The following is a 24,097-nucleotide window of genomic DNA, read 5'->3' on the forward strand; positions in this document are numbered from 1 at the left end:
GAAGTATGAAGGTGATCTCAAGAAAAGCATTTGTGCGAATGAGGTGAGAGCTGTGTGAGCCACTTTTTCATGGAAAGCCATTTTTACTTAAAAGAATAATTGGCAGACGCAATATTGTTATTAAGACTTGAGTAACTGGCAGACATATTCTTGAAAATGAATGAAGGATGCTTATCACGTCAAGGTTGCCAATGATAAAATTTAAGCTTTTAAGTGAAAATTTTAGAATTTTGGAAAACTTGTATCTGCTGCCGTGATCTTGATATCTTCCAAATACTTATAAATACTTTCTGATAAGATTGATGGTGATAATAGTCCAGGTACCTGTCAGACAATATAATCACTAATTGTTCCACAAAAATTTATCTAAACCTCCTTTGTGAAGAACTGTATTTTACTTATAAATACTGATACAAAAATTCTAATTAGACTAGAACCAAACACCATATCAACAAACCAGTTAGGATTTATTCCAGGAAGGCAAAAGTATTTCAATATTAAGAAACCAGTTTATATATCATTACTTACGGGGGAAAATGAACACGATTTTATCAATAGATGTTTAAAAGGCATTTGATTCAATATAGCAGACTAATAAAACTCTAGATAAAATATGAATGTAAAGAAACCACTTAAGTATAATAAAAAAAAAAATACTTCCAAAAAACTCTCCACCAAATGTCTTAACAGCAACACCAAAACCATTTCATTTAAAATCAAGGTCTAGACAGGGAAGCTTGTTATGACCATTACAGTTTGATTTTGTTTTGTCAGATCTAGTGAATATAATAAAAAAGAAAGTGAATAACTGGAATAAACACTTGAAAAGAGAAATAAATACTATGTATTTTTGCTGATACGAAAATCCAAGAGATCCTAATGTTTTTTTTAAATCACTAAAATTAATAAGGGAATTTAAGAATCAGAGGATATAAGATATATACACATAAATTATTAGCTTTTATTTATTCTAATAATAAGCATAGAAAAATTGAAAAGGGAAAATATTCTATTCATAAAATAGTGAGCAAAAACACCAAGAAATACAGTTAATAAAAAAGGTACATCCATATGAGGAAAATTAATCTTACTAAGGGTCGCAAAACAAAGTCCGAACAAATGGAAAAATATACCACAGTCTTGGACGGAAAGGTGGACTACCATAAAATTATTAATTCTCAAAAATATATATATAAATATAATGTCATTATAATTACAGTTGCACAGTTTTCTTTTGAAGGAGAGACTAGATAAAACGATTTTAAACTTCATATGGGAGAATAAATGCTCAAGAATATTCGTGAAAAGACTAAAAAGGTACAGCAACAGGGGAATTATCTTAGCAGACACAGAGTATACTGCAAAACAAATATAGTATTGTCATGAGAGTGAGAAATAAATCAGTGGAAAAGAAAAGATAATCTAGAAATAGTCTTTTATGTAAGAATTTAATATACATTATATATCAAATGTGTAGTTCAGTGTAGTGGGTCACTAATAAATTATTTAAAAAATGATATGGGTTTAACTGGCTAGCCATCTGAAACAAAAAAAAATTCCTATTTTACACCATATACAAAAATACATTCCCCAGAGAGTAAAGTCTTAATAGTAAACAACAAAACAGAATAAAATATTGCAGCAATATCTAGGAGTCTTTGTGTAAAATCTAGGGACAAGGAAGCCTTAAGAAGATTGGAAAATGCAGAGACTATAAAAGAAAAGAAATATCTGACTACATTAAAAATATATAGGGCAAACAATATTATAAACAAATTCAAAATACATATGATAGATTTGGGGAAAATACATGTCATGACAAGTATTTAATTTATATAATATTTATATTAACTTATATAATGTAGAAATTAATTATATGTTAATTGATCTAGGAATTATATAATATAGGAAAAGATTTATAAATTGGTATCTCAGTAGAAAAATCATCAAAGAATATGAAAAGGCAATTTATATATATATCCACACAGCCTACAAATGTACAAATATACAAAAAATGTTTCAATTTACCATAGTTGGAGATATGCAAATTAAAGTAATAACAAGACATCACTTCATGATCAGCAGGCCAGTCTAAATGAAAAATAGCTATAATATATATTGTTAGTGAAATGTAAATTTTATAGCATTTGGGAAAAGAAATCTAACATTACTTATTAAAATTTAAAATACATCTTAGAGGAATAGATAAACAAACTGTGGTATATACATACAATGGAATACCACTCAGCAATAAAAAAGGGACTATTCTACATGCAGCAGCACGGCTTAATCTCAAAAACATTATGCTGACAAAATAATACAGAAACAAAAGGGTCCAAACTGTATGATTCCATATGTGCCAACTCTTAGAACAGGGAAAACTAATCTACAATATTAGAATATATGTGTCGGGATGTTGAATTAAAGCACTATTCAGAGTGGTGAAAAACTAGAAACAAGTTGAATACAGAAGGGGTAATTGTAGTTCATATCAAGGACCAGTACACTACCAATGAAAAAGAAAGGGATAGAGGTATACCAGGTGACTTGAGGACAATTTCTACAAGATATTATTTATAAACAAGGCATAGAAATGTATAACCATATAATCCCATATTTGTGAAACAATGACCTCCTCCCTATATTGAAATGTGTATCTATGTATATACATGTGTATGTTGTAGCTGTGTTTCATAGGCATGTGGAGAAAAATATGGAAGATACGTATTAAGTGTGTTAACATGAATTGCAAGAGGAGGGGAATGGAAGAAGGTAAAGAAGGGAAAGGGGGCATCAAGCTAAAAGAGCTAAAAATCTGTTATACATGATTTAATTATATTTATGCATTCGCGTATTTAAAATTTATAGTTATAGAGGATTACTTTAAAAAAATGCTCTCTGCAGATGTTTTCAATTTAATCCTTGGATTATAATTGACCTTTGAACTATGTATTTGGACTACATTTATTTTGACTGAATTGAACTTTTTAGCCTTCTCTATTTTACAGAGAACAAACTTAAGCTTAACTGACTGCCCAAATGAACACAGCTAGGAAGTGGCAAATCATGAGTTCGAACTTGGGCAGTCTATCTTGGGTGCAGAATGTGAAGGGGCGCTGAGAAACTCAGAAAGCCAGAGAAATCGTATTTTTTAAAAAATTAAATCAATGCAAAAAAATCCACATTTGATCAAATATACCAAAATTTTTTAAAAAACAGGATCTGATCCTGCACTTGTGTGGCTCAGCCTCACTCACCTCATCCTTATCTCAGCCACTTTGGATCTTGTCTTTATTTAAAATTTGATATTTGCTCATAGATTTTTCACATCGATTTTTTAAAAAGAAATATTGCATTAAAACGTCATTTATCTTGATTACTGCATGTTTTGGGCACCTCCTTAAACATCGTGCCCAAGGTAAGTGCCCCACTTGCCTGACTCTAATCCCAGCCCTGCTTGTCTCTCCATCATTAGGCAACTGTGTAAAACTAAGCCAAATGCTGTGACTCCGAGGCTCAGTTTTCTCATGTTTAAGTGGGGACGATCATTTCCCTCCCATTTCACAGGGCTGTGGCGAGAAACTAAGAAGATATGAATAAGATATTGCCTGTGAAATGTAATTATTTTTGCTATTTAAGTTGCTCGTGAAGGGATAAGCAAGTCGAATCCCCAGACTTGAACAGGCTCCCGTGCACTTGGCATACCCACACCCACTGCTGAAAAATCCCCCATAATTCTAATCTTTGTTTGGATGGCTATTTGGCAGAGCAGTAGCCTTCATCAATCACACTGTCCTGTATCTTGAGTAGGTGGCATGAAAACACACCTCTTAAGCTAGAGCAGTGCTTCTCTAACTAGAATGTGCATGCAGTTCACTGAGGATCTTGTTAAAAAGCACATTTGGACAGTTAGTCTGCAGTGGGGCACGAGAGTCTGCATTTCTGATATGCTCCCAGTTGATGCATGTGATTGGTCCACAGACCTCAGTCACTTTGAGTAGTGAGAAGATGCTGGGCAGCACACACGGCGAATGGGTCAGGAAGACGGAAACACTAAAATATTGATTGGGCACTACACAGCAGCATTGCTGTGAGCATTTTAATCCTAACAGCAGCCCTGTTAGGTGGGTTATATTATGTGCTGTCCACTATACAAGGACCACCAAGAACACATCTCTAGTTACACAAAGTTAAATTTATTCAGCTTGCTGCAAGGGAGAACACATACCACGGAACGAGAGAGCTGGAAGGGTTCATTATGGAATTTGGGCTTGTGCTGGGGAAGTCTCAGGAGTGCTGGGTTGCAGCACCAGTTCTGGCCTGGGTGCCATCCAGGTACAAGAGCAATTTCATAATTGGGCATCTTGGATTTTTGTTTTTTTCCTTCGGTCCAGGAAGACAGATGATTAAAGCAGATAGAACTGCCATTATGGAGAAGCAGTAGCACACAAGTTAGTCCAAAGAGGGTGACATTAATTATGTTTACGGTTATAGAGTGTCCTTCTCTTTGTTTTGCATCATACATAGTCATGAGTGGCCTTGTGGCTGGTTTGTTCCACCACAATCATGGAATGACCTTGTCTGATTACTGTTTTTATTTTGTGAGTGATGTTTACATTCCTTTAGGGACATCACAGCCAGCACTGTCCAGATCTGAGTAAGCTGGGCCTCGGCCCAGGCCCTGTGCCTTGGAGGACCCCTCACATTGGAGCAGCTTTTCCTGGAGTTTTCTAAGTCCTTCCCCAATGCCAGAGACTGGCCAAGGCTGACAGTGCCATCATGCCAGAGTGCCCTGAGCCTGGACTGGAACTCATGTGGGCCTCAGGTCCTGTTTCTTGCCTTCAGAGCACTCTCTGAATCTCTGTCCTGAGCATGGGTCCCAGGAGCTCCAGGACCCATGCCCACATGGTTGTCCCTGGCCCTGTGTCTGGACACCCATTCCGGGAGGGCAGCCTAGCAAGCAGATTGTTCCCAGTGGTCGATGCAGAGTTTCTTTTGCAAAACTGTGTGGGACAGAACTGCCAGAGTGGTGCTGACATGCTGATTTGGAGTGACTCAAATGGATTTTTTTGCGTTTAGTGTTTTATTTTTGAGCATATTTTTATTTTTATTTAAAAATCTTTTTAGCTCTAGTGAGGTATAATTGACAAACCTGTAAGGTACTTAAAGTATACATTGTGGTGATTTGATATCTGTATGCATTGTAAAAGGATTCCCCCCATCTAGTAATGAACATATCCGTCACCTCACATATTTATCTTTTTGTTGTTGTTATTGTTGAGAACATTGAGGTTCTCTCTTAGCAAATTTCAATTATATAATACAGTGTCGACTATAGTCACCATGTGATACATTTAGATCCTCAAACCTTATTCATCTTCCAGCTGAAAATGTGTACCCTTTTACCAATCTCTTCCTAGTCCACGCCCCCTCCCCCACCCCCAGCCCTTGGCAACCACTTATGTACTGCCTGTTCTATCGGTTTGACTTTTTTTAGATTTCACTCAGATTGTTTATATAGATGAGGCCCTATAAAAAATATTTGCCTGGGGCCCCTCAGACTCCCACATCCAAGGATTGGATACACTGCAGTCCAGCGGCGGTTGCCAGGGCTGTTTTTCACTTTCTCAACAATTATCACTCTGCCCTCCCCCCTTTTTAAAGAAGAGAAAACTGAGGTTCACAGAGGTTAAGTGGCTTCCCCATGATGCCATGGTTGTGGGCGGTGAAGCGGAGACTCGGACTCCTTTGATCATGCTCCTGAGGCTAGTTCTCCAGCCCATACACTCCCTTTCCCACCTTGCCCACTCCAAGGGCACCTTGGATGCCTCCAGCCCCATCGTCTGTGCTCTGTATACTGCTGATGTTTTGACACCGATGCTTTCCAAATTGCTTAAATGGTCTTTAATGTCTTTTTCTGCCTGGTACTTGGAAATCTTGACCCATTTCCCACATTTTGCTCTTTCCCTCCTTCCTCCTCCTGACCCTAGTGATCCTTTGAACTCATACTGATTAGGGGACCCATGTACTCCTTTCGAGCCCTAGTCCAGATTTGTCACAGGACCATGGAAACACTCCAGAGCATTAACTTTGGCTTTATGTGAACACCAGAGACTGTGAACAACTAAGAATGTTCTCTCAAATGGCACGGGGCCGATCCAGATTGCCGGGGGTGGTGCTGAGGTTAGCTGTGAGGAGGAGGTGCCTGCATGTGGGCAGGAAAGCAAAATGTGTTGAGTCTTCTATTATGGGGGTGGCCCACCCAGTGTGGTCACCCTTCCCCCTGCTGATTTCAAGAACTAGGAACAGAGGGAGGGCGGGCCATGACTAAGAGGCTCAGCATCCTTTCAGCAGAGAGAGGTAGGCCTGTAGCATCAGAGGGATGAGGCCTGTTTTCTTCTGTTGTAGAAAATTCCAGAACATAAAAGTAAAAGGAAGGTTCCTCTGTGTGAGTCCAGTGGTCAATCTACCTTATAGGCAGCGTCCATAATGGAAAAAGCATTGACTCTGGAATCTATAGACCTGGGCTGGAATCCCTGCACCGCAAGTATATTAGCTGTGCAACCTTGTGAAAGTTATAGAAACACTCTGTGCCTCGGTTTCCTCGTCTGAAGAGAAGAGATAATAACGCCTTCATCCCACAGTTGTGGTGAGGACTGAATAAGATGATATCGATACAATGCCTGGTACAGAGTAAACTGTAGCTATTATTATCATTCTTTTTTGTCTTAGCCTGTTTTATCGAAGAGTCTGAGATCATGGGCTGGTTTTCCTTGGTGTCACTTCAAAACATTAGGGAAATCTCTCCCACATATATGTAGTTTGTTTTGAAAAATCAGCTGCAAATGAATCACTCGTCAATATAGCCAAACCTTTTGTGGCCTATTTTCTATTTTCAATCTGTATCATCCCTGTGGGTGATAAATTCAAAAGTTCTGTAGTCCGCTATGTAAAATAGAAGCTTCTCTACTTATCCAAAGCTCCCCCTCTCACAGTTCAACGGCAAATCAGTCCAAGTCACTCTATTCCTAACCCTCATTATTTCCTCGACACTTGAATAGTTCCTTTTTCCTCCTTAACATTTTATTTATCTCTCACCGCAGTTTTTCTGGTGACTTTACGACTTTCTTAAAGTGCACCTGCAAGAACATTTGAGGGCTGGGCACACTCTCCTGCTTTCTTTTTCACCTTCGGTGCTTCTGTTTTGAAGGTGTTTTGTGGGCTGTTTAGGATGTGGAAGGCTTAGCTAGCGGCCCTTGCCTTGGGGTCCCATGAATCTAGATTTGAAACACATCTCTACTGCTAACTTGTCAGCTGTGTGATTAAGTCCCATGTGTATGGTGGGTGTGACATTAGAATCTGCTACTACATTGGTGGGGGTCACGGAGCCCTTTTGAGGAAGTGTTTGCCAGGGCAGGCACAGGAGCGGAGGCCCTGGGTCCTGTCTTCACTGGCCAGTCCATCATACAGCAAAGCCTCACGTCCTCTTGCCTCAAGTTCTGCCAACCACCTCTTAACTGACCTCCCCATACTATCCATTTTGCATACTGTTATCAACTTCTGATCTTTTCTTACTTTTTTTTTTTAATAAAAAACATTTACAGCAACTGGTATTCCAAGCTGGTCTCTCATCCAAGTACTAACCAGGTCTGACCTTGCTTAGCTTCTGAGGTCAGTTGAGATTGGGCATGTTCAGGGTAGCATGGCCATAGACCAACTTCTGTTCTTAAGATATGACTTTAATAGCATTGTCCTTCTACTCAAAAAAGTCTTCAAAAATGCCTTTTGACTTGTCTTGAAATAGCTTCCCAATTTCCTCCCTTCTTCTTTTCACTGTCCTTTACCTCCATATCTTCCACCTGTCTTCAAATGTCAGAGAATCCTACAAATGTCTGGAGATACCACAGGACTGCGACCCAGCCCACAGACTTGGGGAGCACTCCGTCCAGTTGGCAGGGGATGTGACCAGGCATGGAGTACAAGGGGAGCCCCCAGAGGGAGAAAAAACAGCCCCAGAGAAGCTGCGATTTTAACTGTCTCTTTATGTGAACAGGGTGTAGCGGGAGGGGGGGGTCAACTCAGAGGAGATGAGTGTTCTTGGGAAGAAAGGGTACAAAAAGGAGAAAATAATGATAAGACACAACATTTGGGGGCAAAGAAGTCTGGAGAGCCTAAAGCTAGGGACACAAATAAGGCAAGATGAGGTGACGTCAGTAAATGGAGCCCAGGTGGTGATGGTGGGGGGTTCCCTAAGCTTTGGGTTTAGCCTGAATATCCTTAAGCAAGGATGTAATGTCATGTAGCTTCCAAAGAAAAGATCGGGTTTCATGGTTTTCACAAGGAATTGAAAAAGTATAGAAAATATAGAAAAATATTCAAAAGTAATCAGGAAATAAAAACCTATAGCCCAGAGATAACATTGATGACATTTTCATATTTACTTCTTATTCTTTCTCCTTCTGTCTCACTGTGACTACTGTAATGAATGCCTACTATGTGCCAGGCATTGTTAAGAGCTTTCCTCACGTAATCCTTACAACTCTATGCTGCAGACAAAATTATTATGCACATTTACAAATGAGGAAGCATTAAGAAGCTTCACACAGTCGGTAAGTAGCAGAGCTGGGCTTCGGATCAGACATTCAGGCTCCAGCCCCCGCGTTCTGAGCCCCTAGGCCACGTTGCTGCTTAGCAGTTATACAAGCAACACACGAGTATACGGAGAGATGTAAAATTTTCTTTAAAATAGAGTTTGGCATCTTAATTTTCCAAATTGGAGTTTTAAAAAAGAATTTTGGTGAAGGCACAAAGGCGCTGTGTAGGTGGAGAGTAGTTCAGAAAGTGTGGTGGGAGGGGGACAAGCTGGATGGCTGTTGCAATGGTCCACGTGAAAGATGATGAACGAGGGCGAAGCTATGAGAGTGAGGGGAAGGGGTGGGAAGAGGTGATGGATTCGAGGATCTTTAGGAGGTAGAAATACCAGACCTGGATGAATGGTGAAGTAGGAAGGATAAGTGTTTGAGAGATCAGGAAAGTGATGCATTTTCTTGAGACTTCATGAGCGGGTGCTACCTCCAAGATGGACCTGTTCATTAGGCAGTCAGAGACACAGATGAAAAAAACACAGTGGAGTCGGCTGCATTCCTCAGTCAAGGAATGGGAAGAATGGACAGAATAAAACGATGAGACGTCCTTGGAGGAAGGGTAGGGACACAATTGTGGAGGATGACAGAGCTAGACGGTGAGGTCTGAGAGTGGCCCATACACAGAGATCACAGAGCAGGATGGGATGAGAACTAGAAGAAGCCGCTGGATTCCCTGCTCTCCTCCCGAATCCTTGTTTCAGGCTCATCTCTCACCTGCCTTTCAAAATCACTGTTATGTCTTCATCTCCAGTCTGCGTCATTTGTTCGGCTTGGTGTGCTCTCTCGCCTCTCCAGCAAGCCTTCCCAGCCCGTTTGCTGCTGGGCCTCCAGCTCTGTTTGCCTCCTCCTTATCATTCATTTTGTTTCCTCCCAAGAGTCCAAGCATCTGGGATAGGGGCTCTGCCTTCCTTGGAGCCCGCAGCGCCCGGTAACAAGGTGCTGATTAATTAGTTGCTTATAACCCTCAGCATAGAGTGTATTATTTTACTTGTGTAGTTTGGATTTTTAAAAGCATACTTTCTCTGCACCAGAAGCTCCTCTGCTCTATTTAGCTCCTCCTCAGCTCTTTGAATTCTTCCCATGGCATGTTCTTCCCTGTTGGCTTGGCATTTTGCTACTCGACGCTCCACAGTCAGCCCGGGAGCTGAGACTCATGCGTTCACCTTCTTTTTCTCATTTCCCCACTGGTCTCTACTAGTTGTCCCTCCATCTCCCTCACTCCCAATTTATGACCACCCCCTCATCCTAAAACTCATGGTAAAATCCTTCCTGTGTGCCGGGTTTGCCTATCCATTTAACTCTTTGTAGGTAATTCGCTAATCTGATGGAGCTAAGATGGGTGTGGTCTGTTCCACGCCCCTTCTTTCAGCATGGAACTTGGCAACAGAACTCAGCAGTGTTTCACCAGACCTCCAGGCAATTATAATGGCAGGTGGCAGATTCCCACCAAGAGCGTCACAACTTCATCCTGAGCTCCCTCAATCCTCGTAGATTCCATGTAGAGCCAGAAAGAACCCTCACTCATATCCCTGTGTATATGTGTATGTGAATATGATGAGCAACCGTAATAATGATGATGGCAATGGCGCTGGGATTAATAACGACCATTTCCTGAGCACTTACTACATGCCAGGCACTGTGTGAAGTGTTTTATAGGCGTCGCTTTATTTAATCCTCCCTTCCCTGCCTGCTTTCCCTCCCTGCTCTGTGAAATCTTGGGGTTGCTCTTAAATGACTGCAATGCTGGGTAGGAGTTTTTGGCCTTCCTTGTGAGGGTGTGTTGGAGGTAAACCCAAGAACTTTTCATGATCAGCATACAAGTTTGGAGGAAATCCCTGGCAGCAGTGACATGAGAGATCACCTGATCCTGTCTTATGTCTACCTGTTATCACCCCTCCCTCAGAGAGAGTGACCAGGGTCTAGATGCCACTGGTCAGCTTGGGGAAGTGATGACATTGACTTTTCTCTGGAGATCCAGGGCCAGTGAGACACGTGTCTGTGACAATATTCCACTGAATAAGCAAAGCTTGACGAGATTCTAATTAAATTAAAGTGAGAAGACAGAGTTCAGGGGGGAAAGTTTCCTTAAAAAAGAATAAACCATTTTCCCAATCTTGATTTTTACAATTCTACTCCTGCTTAGGGCTATTACCATTTCAGCTGGAGTGGTAGGAAACCAATAGTGTTGATGTAGAAACATACAAAACAGAACAATAACTACTCTCCATTTCCCTAAATTGTTTGAAAAAACATTCAGTGGAGAAAATTAAAAAAGGAACTTCACTGAGAAAAATGATTGGATTCAGGGACAAGCAGAGATTAAATCTGGTGTTGAGGTCAGTTAAGTGGCACGAAACACTGGAAGACTGCAGACGTTCTGGTCCCAAGAGAAGTTAAAAATAAAGCCCTTTAGAATACTCTAGGTTTTGCAACGCTGGTGCATTTTGAAAAGGCACAAGAACACGCACTCAAGTAAAAGGTGATTTGAAAGGTACGACCTGTGAGGGAGAGGGGGAGGAGGCAGGTGTGAGAAGCCAGGCTGCGGTGGGCAGGAGGCACGAAGAAGCGGCTGTGTGCCACGGTGAGGGGAGGCAAGGGAAGCAGAGTGTGAGGCAGAAAGCTTGTCTGTTTCGTATTGAAGGATGGCATCTTAGTCAGCTCGGGCAGCCGTAACAAAATACCACAGACTGCGTGGCTTCAACAGCAGAAATTTAGTTCTCACATTTATGGAGGCTGAGAAGTCCATGATCAAGGTTTTAGGGATTGGGTTTCTGATGAGGGCTCTCCTCCTGGCTTGTAGACGGCTGGCTGCCTTCTAGCTGCATGCTTCTATCACTCCTTTGCTCTCCATAGGAGACAGCAAACTCTCTGGTGCTTTTTCTTATATGGAAACTAATCTTATCAGATCAGGGCCCTACTCTTTTCACCCAACTGACCCTTAATTTCATCCACAAAGGCCCTGTCTCTAAGCAGAGTCACATTGAGGGTTTGGGCTTAAACATATTACTTTTGGGGAATACAGAGAGATGAATTGTTTTGGAAAGAGTTGAAAGCTAAAGAGAAGAGGCCAATGGAGGGAGGAAAGATGAGACACCGAGAAGAGTCAGCAGGAAAGGAAGAGAGGACTAGTGGAGAGCCAGGGATGGAAGTTTTGGTGTCAGGGAGGGAAAGGAGTAGACACCTTCGCAGTTAATTATAAGGCAAGTTTACCTGATAAGTTGGAACAGGCTTGGAATCTAAGAAGCATAAAAGGATCCAGAACAGCCTCTATGGAGAATGAGATAAGAAATTAACTGGGGGGCTGCCATGCAATATTGAGGGACTAGCCAAGGAGAGCTAACAGTATTGCCATCCAGACATCAGCTTAATGTCTCCTTTTTTATGGAGGTCTCACCTGACCATCCTGTTTTAATTGCCTGCATAGCACTTAATCGTGTCTTGATTAAGTTCTTATTCCCCCACTAGGATCTAAACCCTGTGAGACCCTGGGTCTTTTTGCCTGGCTCATTGCTGTATTTCTAAGGCTTAGAGTAGTGCCTGGCACAGTAAGAGCCAAAGAAGTCTCCGCCGGGTGAAAGGATGAATGACATCAAGGGTGCCAATGAGAAGCATTATGTGACATTCTACTAAGTGTCACTCAGGATCCCTGGATCAAAAGTGAGGGGGAAAAAGAGGTTACGCAGGATTGAGCATTGACAAGGGGGAATGACAGAGAGGGCCACATGACGGAGGAATTAAGGCTGCTCGTGAGCACATGTGGAGATGGAGGTCTGCTGAGCCCAGGCTGAATTCAGGAGGGAGAGATGACAAGGGAAGCCAGGAGTGAGGGAGAGATGGAGGAACAGAGAGCTGGGCAATGAGGAAGTAGGAAAGATGTAAATGCATATTTAGTGGGAATGAGTAGGAGAATGCTAGAGTTTGATAAGTGCTAAGTGATGAAAACGTCCAACTTGTGTCTATGACCTGTGGTTGCCAACAGGAAATGAAAGGTGAAAGGTCCTGAAGTTTAGCCAATCAAGGCACCAAGTGGCAGGGCAGCCCTTTCTAATGTGTTCCAGCAATAATTCTGAGAGTTGTTCAGTACTAATAGGACAAAAGGCTCCATGGTCAAATACGTTTAGAAACAGGAGTTAGAAAACCGATTCACGTATTGCAAGGTTTCTACAAATTTTTAAAATACTTTAAAAGATTCCAAAAGAGGGTACGGTATTTCCCAAATGTATTTGGCTAATGAATTTTATGCCCCTCCAGGAGCATCTCTAAGGTCTACTGTTCCCTATAAACAGAGGTTCTTAAAATGTGGTCCCTGGACCAGCAGCATCAACATCCTTTGGCAACCTGTTAGAAATGAAAGTTCTTGGGCCCCTTCCCAGACCTATCTGATTAGAAACTCGAGGAGAAGCCTGGAATGTGCTTTAACAAGCCATCTAGGTGATTCTGATGCATACTCAAGTTCATAACCACCAAGCTACAAAACACTTTGTAGAAGACTGATTCATGTTCATACTTGGGGAAAAAATATTTGTTAAGGAGTGGGATAAGCCATTCATTTAATACTGAAGTCATATAGTATGACTGCAGAAGCTGAAATGGAAAAGAAAAAAGCGAGTCCAATAATAATGTGCAAATTTTGAAGATTGCAAAATTTAACACTACTCTAATTAACAAAGCACATCGAAATGTTAGTTAAAATGATTTTGGATCGCCTATTCCTTTGGATTATTCATATGTTTACATTCCTCTGCTCGCATGAATCAAGAGTAGGTTCCTTTCCAACATACTTTGTCAAGTTGTTGGTGGGGGGGAGAAAGAAAGGGAAATGGATTTTCCGTCCTTTTGATAGAGTTACTGGAAAGTAATTATGAGGCCAAAAGGTAGACATCAGTGGAAAGAAGATAGAGGATCATATAGAAACTGTATCATCAGCTTCTAAATAGCCAAAAACTGACCCTAAATATCTATTATACATGTGGCTATACATACTCACATTTAAAAACTGATTTGAAAAGCAATTATTTGCAAAGAGCTTTATAAACCGGTCAGCTCAGAAGCACTTTACTCACTTCCATATATATGGTTATTGTGTTAACATAAATTTATCAAAAGGTATAATTTTCAAATGTTAAAAAATGAATCTGTCCTACTCCTCAGGAGAATAATTCAGAAACCTGTTTATTATACATTTGTAGTTTTCAGAAGAGCTGTCAAAAATAACTTGGATATATGAATGCTTCAACTGCACAATGGAAAAAATGTGTAACTCTAAAAGGAATCTGGATTCGTGCTTTCAAAGTAAAATCTGCATCTAAGTCTAAATCTTAAAATGTATTTTGACTCAGAATTTTCTTTAACAGGCATAAAGAAACAAAGGAGACCCCATCAAACAATTATATATAGCTAAATGAGCTTTTTAAAGTGCTTTAGCTAGAAGTATTCTTAATTTCTTACGCATTTAGACATAAAGACATATCAGAAATGACAAAATAATATTTGCCAAGATTTTCGTGAGCACAAAAGCTTAATTGGAAGAAAAAAAATAATAAATTTCCTTCATTTCTTAAGGTGGAAGTTTGTAGAACTTCCATTCTTTCTTTGACTTACTCAGCCCTGGTTTATCGCCCAGCCCGATATGTGATTGGCAGAATCTCCGTTAACTCCCTTGGTCATGAACTCCTGTAGCTATTTCTACTAAGTGAGGGTGAACTACACTGGACGTAGAGCTAGATTAAGATCTGTTTTTCCTGTACAAAACCACTTACAGTTCTAGTTTAACTTGTGCAACCTTAGAATGAACCATTTCTCTGATACTTTGGATCTTTGAGATATAATACTGTACTTTCAGCTGCTAAGGAAAGCTTCGTTCTGAAAATCTGGCCCTCATTTAGAGTTGTCTGTTCTCCCAAACCTCATTTGGGTATACTGCAGAAAGAAGGGGCCAAAGTTGTTAGACTCCAGATTCTAAAACCTGCCTTTCATGCCAGACTTGTAATGTCATTTCGATCAGAGAGAGGCTGAGTTAGTTCATTTGCCGGTGAATTTACTATTTGGAATTCTTGGCTGTGCTAAGATCTGGCCCTCCCGTATGGGAGGAAGGCGATGGGCATTTAGCAAAGCGCCTGGATCTTACCTCCTCATTAGATGATGAGCGATGACTCGGAAGAGGAAAGCAGTGTTAAGCAGCAGTGAGACCAACCCCAGCCTTGGCAGGACAGTCGCCATTTCCAAAAATGGTTCTGAGACTATAAATATCTAAGGGCCCTAATATAACATTTGTTCAAATACCTTATTTTATACAATTATAACATAACCCCTGTATACTGTATTCTCGTTGTTGATTTCTCTTATCTCTAAATCACTCTGGCAGTTACAGAGGGACTTAACCATTTAACACTTTAATATATTAAAAATCTTGCCATTAATTTGTTTTCCTGTGTTTCTTACAGATTGGGGCACACAGTAAATATCTGTTCCCACCTTATAGGGTGGCTGAGAGGATAAGAGTAGTTAACATATGTGAAGCTCCTAGCACAAGGAAAGTGCTTAATAATTATGAGCTATTAGTAACAATCATTATTAATAAGAGGCAGAAGGGCCTGGGGGTTAAGAGCGAGCATAGACTCCTGGCCCTATCACTCACCAATACATGACCCTAGACAAGTTTGTTAATTTATCTGTGCCTTGATTTCCCCATCTCAAAAATGAAGTTACCAACTGCACTGCCCTCGAAGGTAATGAATGAGGATTTGGCAAAATAATATATCATAAAGTCCTTAAAAGAAGAGCCCAGCACTGCACCAAAGCATTGTACTGCTGCATATTTAATTCTCACTACACCCCTCTGAGGTGGTTGTCATTACTTCTGTTTGTATAATAAAGTCAAGGTTTAGGGTCACACAGCTAACAGTAGGTCCACAGTACCACGCGACTGGAAGACCAAACTCATTTCACTATCCCACATGAGAAGGCTACAGGTGGGTCCTTAGCTGCAAATGATACTGTTCCACTCCCTGGAGACACATGCCTGCCTGGAATAGGTTATCACCTTTCCCGGTACTCCTGATTTCTAATTGTCATCAAGTGCTCTCCACCCAGAGCATGTGGTAGCGTCCCAGATGCTGGAGGTTGATAGCACTTTCTTCTGTTGATTTACTTAGGTGTACAGGAAAACAAACCTCTTACTTATTGTTTGTATCACTGGGAAACTGGCAGGAAGTGGATCCTAAGAGATCACAGTGTCTGCTTTCTCTGTCTTGCCCCACCGCACAGCAGGAAAAGGGCGACTCCCAGCTGTGGACTCCTCCAGTTGCCCCTGTTGAACCTCAGTTGTTCCCGCAAAGGAGCCAAAGGGGAGTTTTAAATTAGGCTCAGACTTCCTTTTCCAGCGAGGATGAGGCATTGGTGAGAAACTTAAGAGAAAGACCAGAGGCTATTCCGAGAATTTGCTAGTGTGTGTATACCGCTGCCATCTGCTGGATGGAATGGGTATCAGTCTTGGTCTGATGTTTCTTTGCTGTGTATTAAGCAAATTCACTGATTCCCACTGTGGGTTCAGAACCTCGTGGTTTCATCATTTCACAGCATCGATTCCAAATGTCTGCAGATTTTGGAAACCTCATGACAACTGTGCACAGGAGGACCTTCATGCGGGTAATCAAAAGGTAAACTGATGACATCTCTGAAGCAGCATCTCATTTAGCATCTGGAGTTCCCCAGAGTAAAATTGGTCTGTTTCCAAATATTTGATCTAATTGATTAGAAAAAGCCCATAACCATTGGCCAAGGGCATCTGGAAGGACTGGGACCTTCATGTCAATGGCAAAAAGTACTTAAGGCAAAAAGTACTTACCATTTGGCTTTATTCTTGTGTTCTCTGAAATTCTGTGTTCATGTATTTAATAATTACTTACTGAGTACTTATCCTGTGAGCCAGGCACTATTATGAATTGAGGAAGCAAAGATGAATAAACGTAGTCCCTGCTCATAATAATATTATATGAATATTTTCTGAGTGCTTAGTATATGCCAGGCATGTACATTTCATTACATCTTACTTAATTCTCAGAACCATCAGATCTGTTATTTCATTTACAATTATCTCATTATTTTCTCATTCACGATAATCTCATACTATTATTTCATTTACAGTGACTATCTCGTCTACAGTTCAGAAAACTGAAGCTTAGGGACATTAAGTAATTTACCAAAGACAATACAGTTAGAAAGAGCTGGAGTAGAATTTGAATATGAGGTACGTATTTGAGGTGGGTAAGTGGAGGAGTGTTGACAACATGGACCAGTGTACTATTTGGTCTTTTGTTTTACACACATTTTCTGCTCATACACATTAGCTACAAATTTCCATTAAAGTGAAAGTGCTACAAAACAGGTAAGTGATGATAGCAATAGATGCTTTGGAGGGATTTATCAGGAAGAACATCCCTTCCTCTAGCAAGCACTGAAATCTGTCTAGTTAACATTCTCTTCAGTTCATAACTCTTCTTAAGAGCAGCCTTGGTGTCGGCAGCAGGACCTGAATCGTCAGTTCTCATCAGATAGAAAACAAATCGTATTTTGGTCAGCATGACAGAGTACGTGTGAGTGAGTGATTTGCTCAGTGAGAGTTTGAGAACAATTCGGATATCTGATTGCAACAGTCTCAAAATACTTTTTATTTTTTTATTTCTCTCATGGTATATGAGTAGGATGTGATGCTGGTAGGGGGACACCAGGGGTGGATGGAAGTGGAGGGGAAGAAGAGAGGAGAGGATGAATGGAAGCTGATGGCAGAGAAAAAAAAACAGTCTGTGCTAAGTGCCTATGAAAAGAGCTCAAATAGTACTTACTGGACATTAAAAACTAGGAGAGCAGAAAGATAGCAGAATGGCTAATGGTAGGGGTTGGTAGTCAGCTGGCTGGAATAGAATCTCTGTTCTCCACTAGCCTACTCTTTGACTTAAGGCAAGTCACATAACATTTCTAGTCCTTAGTTCTTTCACCTGTAAGAGGAGGTTGCCTCACAGTTTGTTTTGGGGGTTCAGAGAGGTAATCCAGACTGGCCGCTGCTACTTGTAGCAGGGGACAGAATTCATGTGGGTCCTTCAGAAAAAAATGCCCCTTAGGGTTGCTTGATGCTCCTATCAGTTTGCCATACATACTTTTGTTTTTCCTTTTGACAATCCTATAAGGCAGGTTGAAGAGATATTATCATTCCCATATTTACAGAAGAAATGGATACCCAGGTGACTTGGCTAAAATGAGTTTTGTTTTGTTTTGTTTTTCCAACCAGAGCTTGCCCTCAGGGCCTCTCCCTTGAGAATCTGCAAGAAAAGTATCTCATGGAATTGAATATATGTATCAAACCACTATACGGAGAATGATATTCAAATTATTTCCTGGAAATAACTGAAACCCGGATTTCTTAGAAGGAGCTCCAATCTGGAATTTCCTGGAAGGCATACAACCAGAAAGGGGAAAAGCCATTAGGAAACATTACTGAAATTCTCTCCCTAGTAAGTTGTGACGTTGAAAGAAAAATTGAATGCCTAATTTTAGGTCATTTTAAAATTAATCAACTGTTTAGCCAATGTTATTTGAGTGGTGAATGACACATTTATTAGGCAAAATATTATCTCCCGATGGTTATACATGTTTTTGAAGCCAGACACCAGGAACAAGTTTTAGAGAAATCAGAATAAATGAAAGGAATGAACAAAATGTTAGAAATGCCCAAAACAATGTCCACTTAAGAAACGTATGAATGTTACACCAAGAAAACAGCCAAGGACCACTACAAAAAATTAGAGACGCGTGAGGGACAAATGCAGTAAAATCTAACTGGGAAGAAGCAGGGTTGAGTATGTGCACGTCAGACCTAGCAAACTTGACTATGTTAAGATCCTTAAAAGTTTTTTTCAGTGAGTGATTTGCAATAACTGTACCAGCTACTTGCATGTAAATGGCTTTTTAAAAAGCATGGTTGAAAATTAACTTTTACAGTTATTGAGTACATGCTTATAATATTTTTAAGCACAATTAATTTGCACTATAAGACATAGACTTGATTTTGTTTCAGAAGGTTAAAACACAACCCTATTCAAATGATAAGTTCCAACTTAGCTGGAGTTGGATAAGTGAAATATCATGGCGCAATTCATAAATTAACAGTCATCGCAGATAACAGGATAAGAGCAGGGAGATCAGTGACACAGTGTAGGTGCCCAATACGTGACTGAGGAGCAACTGAGGGATTAAAGAATGACCTTAGTTCCCCTTTTGAACAGAATGTGAATGAGGCTTACCATTACTACTCATTCTGGCTACTAGAAATGAAATGAATGGCATAAAATTTACCCAGTCTTCAGAATCCTAGTGTCCATTCAACTAACGTGTCAGAAACCTAGGCATCCACTTGACATCTCTCTCGCTCTCCTTGTTTGCCTATAACTAATCCTTTACTATGTTCTATTAACTGTACCTTCTAAATAGATCTCGAATCCTTCCATCTTTCCGTTTCCCCTGCCACAACCCTAACCCCAGCTAGATCTTCTCTTGCCCAGACGGCTGTAATGGCCTTCCAAGGGCCACACTTTCATTCACTCTGGGTCCCTCTATTCATTGCCCACAGTGACATCAGAATTATCCTTTCAAAACACAAATCTTATTATGTCACTGCTGCCCCCCTCCCAATTCTACCAGCCCACTACTCACACTGCTCTTAGGGTTAAGACCAGAGACCAGAGGCCTGTCCTCGAAGCATGCTTGCTCATCTCTGCCTCCTCTTTTTCTCAACTCCAGCTAGTTAACTCTTGAGTTCCTTCCTTTCCCTTTGCAATGCCTCTCCCAGCTCAGCCAATGCTGTTGCCTCTTCCCTTCATTTGGAACTTACTCCCTGTTTTCTTCTTCTCTTGCCCCTGCCTATCAGTTAGATCTGTTTGTCACACTTCCTCCAGAACTCTAACTCCAGTCTTGGTCATTTTGTCCCTCTTTGATTAATGCTAACAGAGACCTATGTTCCTTTTCCTTCAAAGCATTAATCTCTGCATTGTTTGATTGCTTGATTAACATCTGTCTCCCTATCTGAATCATAAGCTCCAGGAGATGGGGGACTCTGAATGCTTTCTCTCACCATTGTGTACAATAGCATTTAGCACAGTGTCTTGCATACAGCACGCACAAATAAATATTTGCTGACTGACTGAATGAACTTAATGAATACTGGCTTGGTATTCTGAAAGGATAATCTCTGTTTCGTTTTCTACACGATTTTTTTCAGACCAAACTCATCAACAAGCATAGTATGATTTACATCTAGTAGTTTTTATGAATGAAAAGCCAGAACACTATTACAGTGCTTAGGAAAATTGTTTCTCACTTCATGAGTAAGCTATTAAAATAAGCATACACACTTGCATATGAAAATTTCATTTTTATTCCCAGGATGGTTCATTCTAAAGATAGAGAAAATAAAAACTTCATTTGCTTGGAAAATTATAAGTGGCAGTCTCCAAGAAGGTTCAAAATGCAGTTTAAGATCTGACTAAATAAAAGCTTTGGTGAACTGATGGTTCATAAACAAACAAACAAACAAACAAACAAACATCCTTCTAATGCCTCAAAAGCAATGTAAATACAAAAAGATCTTAGCAGAAAGCAACATATTTCTGAACTAGAAAGCATCCTGATTTTAGAAATGTCAGGACAAGCATTAGTGCAACATACTGCTAAACCTAGAGCTAAATGGAAGTTTAATTTTCAGAAAGTTTTCTGACATAATACATCTTTCACTAATTACTTTTATATTTAAAAACAGATTGCTTTGGATAAATAATTGTATGCCAAAAGGTCCATAATGCTATTTAACAAATTGAATGTTTTCGTCATCATCTAGTAGAAATCTTACTGCGGTTACTTTCCTAGAACTAAGTATAATTTCTACATAATTACTTAATATTCTCCCAAATAAGTACCTCACATCAGAGTGATTTGAATGGTCAGTAAATCACTAGTACTTGAATAAATGTGAACCAAGCTATCATTGCGCACCCCTACTAAGTCCTGAAAAATTACAAACACGGAAATCTTATAGCTAGAAGAGAGACCTCTAGTGTGTGTTAGAGAACTTCATATTGTGCTTCGAGCATAATTAATACAGCAAAGTCACTGCAATCATTTTGAATACTGTGGTGGGATATATTTTTGCCAACTATCATTCACACTCAATTCATTTCAGAATTTCTTCCCAGCAAACATCTAATATTTTTGCCTTTACTTTTTTTTATAAACATATCACCTAACCCAATAAGTTTTCTCTGTGATGCAAAGTCTTATAATTTAATGGCCACCTTTGCAATCTAATCAGTAAACATTAAACCTACTGTAATCATAACAATTGCGAACACTCCTTCCCATTCATTCAAGCAGCAGCAGGACTCCTGAGCCAAATTGTTGCAGTCAGTAAGCAGTCTCCTCAACACCAGCCCCCCTCACCGTAAGCCAAATGCCACACAAATATAAACACGAGGAATAGATCGGCACATTGCCCATTATTCAGGAGACAAATGGATCCACCACTATTTCAAATTCACCAAGAAGGTTAGCTATTAGTTTCCACAGATTCCCATGTATGCAGGTAAATTCCTTGATGTAAAATCAGACTTAATGAATCATTCTATGGCATCAGCCTCAGCCTTTAAAAATCCTTTATTTTCTCCTTTTCCACATTAAAAACACATTTGAGATACACACAGAAAACGTTTCTCTAAACACACACACATACACACCAAACAGGAGGTCTCTTAAGGAGTCTACTGCTGAGAAGGTAAAAGCATTTTGCTCATTTTTAATTTGCTAAAACAATCCAAGCATGCTTGGTACCCAGAGGGTATTCTCAAATAAACTTGTATCTCTAGCTGCCAGCTTAGTTGATTGAAAACAGAAGGCAAACGTTTCTTAAAGAATGAGTATGTTAAACTGTTATGTCTCTCCCAGTTCCACCAAGGGGACACACACACACACACGCACACGCACGCACGCACACACACGCACGAGCCAAGGATTTGCTTGAAAGCAGCCAGTTTTACGTTCTAAAAGGTAATGCAGCATTTGTACCAAATTATTTCTGCCTACCGCGGTGCCCCTCTTAGCCAGTGCCACGGGCACCCTGGGCGGTTTCTGCGTGCTATTCACGCACAAAGCCGACAGCCCCATTTCCAACTTTGCTAACTTAGTTAGCTCCCGCCCAGCCGGCCCCCGAAGCACAGTCACACCAGAAAACCATTTCCACGACAGTTGAAGTATTCGAAAGCACAAAGGCAGACACTGGCAACCCGTGCTAGCTAGGAAGTTGCGGTATTCGGGCGGCTGTGCGGAGCACGCGTCCAGGTAAGGGAGTCCTGCCCTACAGGTCTGGTTTCCTCTTCCAGGATGTTTTGCGGGATCGACCGCACTTTTAACACGAATTCACCAGAACGCGCCCGTCAACCCCGCTCTTTTTCCAGGAGGCGCAGACTCTTTATTTTCCAGCCAGGTCCCTCTTGGGGGCGGGAGAGGAAGCACACTTCACATTTCAATAAAGGGGGGCGGAGGGAGTAGGGGTGGGGATAGGAAAGAGGTCAGAAAGGAACCAAACGGCACCCCTCCTGCCCACCTCTGTGCCCCAAGCGCTGGTTCAGACGGCGGAGACGGGAGGCGGCCAGGAAACTGTCCCTTTAAGGGAGCCTTGGCCGCCAGAAGGGGAGGGAAGGATGCGGGCTCCGGACTTGGCGCTGCAGGCACCGCGGAGAGGAGGCGAGCGCAGCAAAGCCACAGCCATTACCTGCAGCGCTCATATCCTTCCCTCACCCCAGTGCCCCCTCCCCCGTCTCCGCCTCCCAAGGAGACTTCTAATCCGGAGCATGTTCCGTGGCCTTTGGGGGGGGGGGGGGGGGGAGGTGGGGAGTTAGAGGAATGAGAGCTTTTTAAAAATAAATGAAACATTTGCACCCAAAGCGGGGGAGCTGGAAGAGGGAGGGGGCGGTGGGAGGGGGCTTTAAAGGAGCCCGCGTGGGCGGAGGCGGTGAATCTGGATCAGCCCGGCCGGAGACGGACGACGGACAGCGCTGAGCCCCGACTGCCGCTCACAAAGGGGAGCGGCTCGTCCAACCCCGGCAAAAGGGGAAGAAAATTCCGCCCTGGGGCCCGATCCGCTCGGCAGCCACAATGGCGTCTTTCACTGGGCGTCCTGGGGCGCCGCCGGGGCTGCCAGCGAGGAGGGGGCGGCGGTTCCCCCCGCCTCGGGCGGGAGCAGAGCCCCAGGGCCGCCACCCCTGTGCGCCCCGCAGGGCGGCGAGCTCTGCTGGGGGCGCTCCAGCCGGCGGCGGCAGGTCCGGGCCCGCGGCGCTCGAGGACTCCGGCGGGGCTGGTGTGCAGGCGCCGAGCTCCGCGCCGGGGAAGAAAGGGACGCGCGCGGGCCGGGCGAGGAGGGAGGGGTGAAGGGAGGGCGGGGGGAGAGCCGCGGCTAAGCGGCCGCCCGCGAGGCTGGCGCGCGAGCGGCGGGCGGGCGGCGCTGGCACAGGCTCGGAGAGCCGCGGCGGCTCCGCTCCGAGGTCCGGAACCGGGCCCCCAGGTCCGGAAGCCCGGCTCCGGCGCGCCAGCCCCGGACCGCGCCGGCCGCGCCCGCTCCTCCTGCCCGCTCCGCCCCGCTCGCGCCCGCTTCCACTGGAGGAAGAAAGCCGACAACCGGCAGACGCAGCCCTGGAGGAGGAGGCGGCAACCGCTGCCCCGCCGCGGGTCCGAGCCGATCCCCAGCAGCCGCGGCGGGCTGTGTGTGTGCGAGTGTGCCGCGCTCTCGCCCCATGCCTGGCACATGCGTAAAAGCGAGTTGCGCCCAAAGTCCCAGCCATACCCTCCTTAGCAAATAATAACAAACCCAAACCGTCAGATCTTACCTGAAACATTGAAGCACAAAGTCTCTCTCCAAGTCCCCTTTTCCTTTTCCTCTCCCCCCTTTTCCGATTTCTCTCCCAGCGATCTGCTCGGCTCGCCACACCAGAGAGAAATGCAATAGCTTGGCTAAGGTAGACAGAACAAAATACAGAGAAGAGTTGCTCCAGGGCTTTGAAACCCCTCAAGGCAAGGATCAGGATACAATTAGCTCATGCCTCTACCTCCAGTCTAAATCAATCTCCAAAATAAAACTTAAATCAAATTAACTGATCACAGGGCAGACAATTGATCTTCAAAAATAAAAGTCTACACATACGTATGATAAATATACATATAGGATATTTTTTTCCAGATTCTTTTTTGGTGGAAAAACAGTCTTATTCCAGCCTCCAACTTGCTTTTTACCCTCCTCTTGCACAGAAAAGCTGATTTTAATCGTTGTGATTAGTTTTGATGTAACGTTTCCGCGGGCGATTTCTGCAAATGGATGGAGTGTTTCTTTGCCAAAAGAGGGAAAAGCAGCAGATGAT

The 24,097-nt window shown here is 42.2% G+C and overlaps 1 protein-coding gene across 1 annotated transcript in view; it reads right to left on the minus strand.

Annotated features, from left to right (window-relative positions):
• Positions 1 to 23,690, minus strand: part of KCTD1 (potassium channel tetramerization domain containing 1) — a 170,552-nt gene extending 146,862 nt beyond the window's left edge. The window contains exon 1 of the mRNA XM_016160076.2: positions 23,570 to 23,690. Within this exon, the coding sequence (XP_016015562.1) occupies positions 23,570 to 23,578 (9 nt within the window). The 5' untranslated portion in view covers positions 23,579 to 23,690. The remainder of the gene's footprint in view (positions 1 to 23,569) is intronic.
• Positions 23,691 to 24,097: the final 407 nt, after the last annotated feature.

Source organism: Rousettus aegyptiacus, unplaced genomic scaffold (genome assembly GCF_014176215.1).
Source record: "Rousettus aegyptiacus isolate mRouAeg1 unplaced genomic scaffold, mRouAeg1.p scaffold_m13_p_12, whole genome shotgun sequence".
NCBI classification, from domain to species: Eukaryota; Metazoa; Chordata; class Mammalia; order Chiroptera; family Pteropodidae; genus Rousettus; species Rousettus aegyptiacus.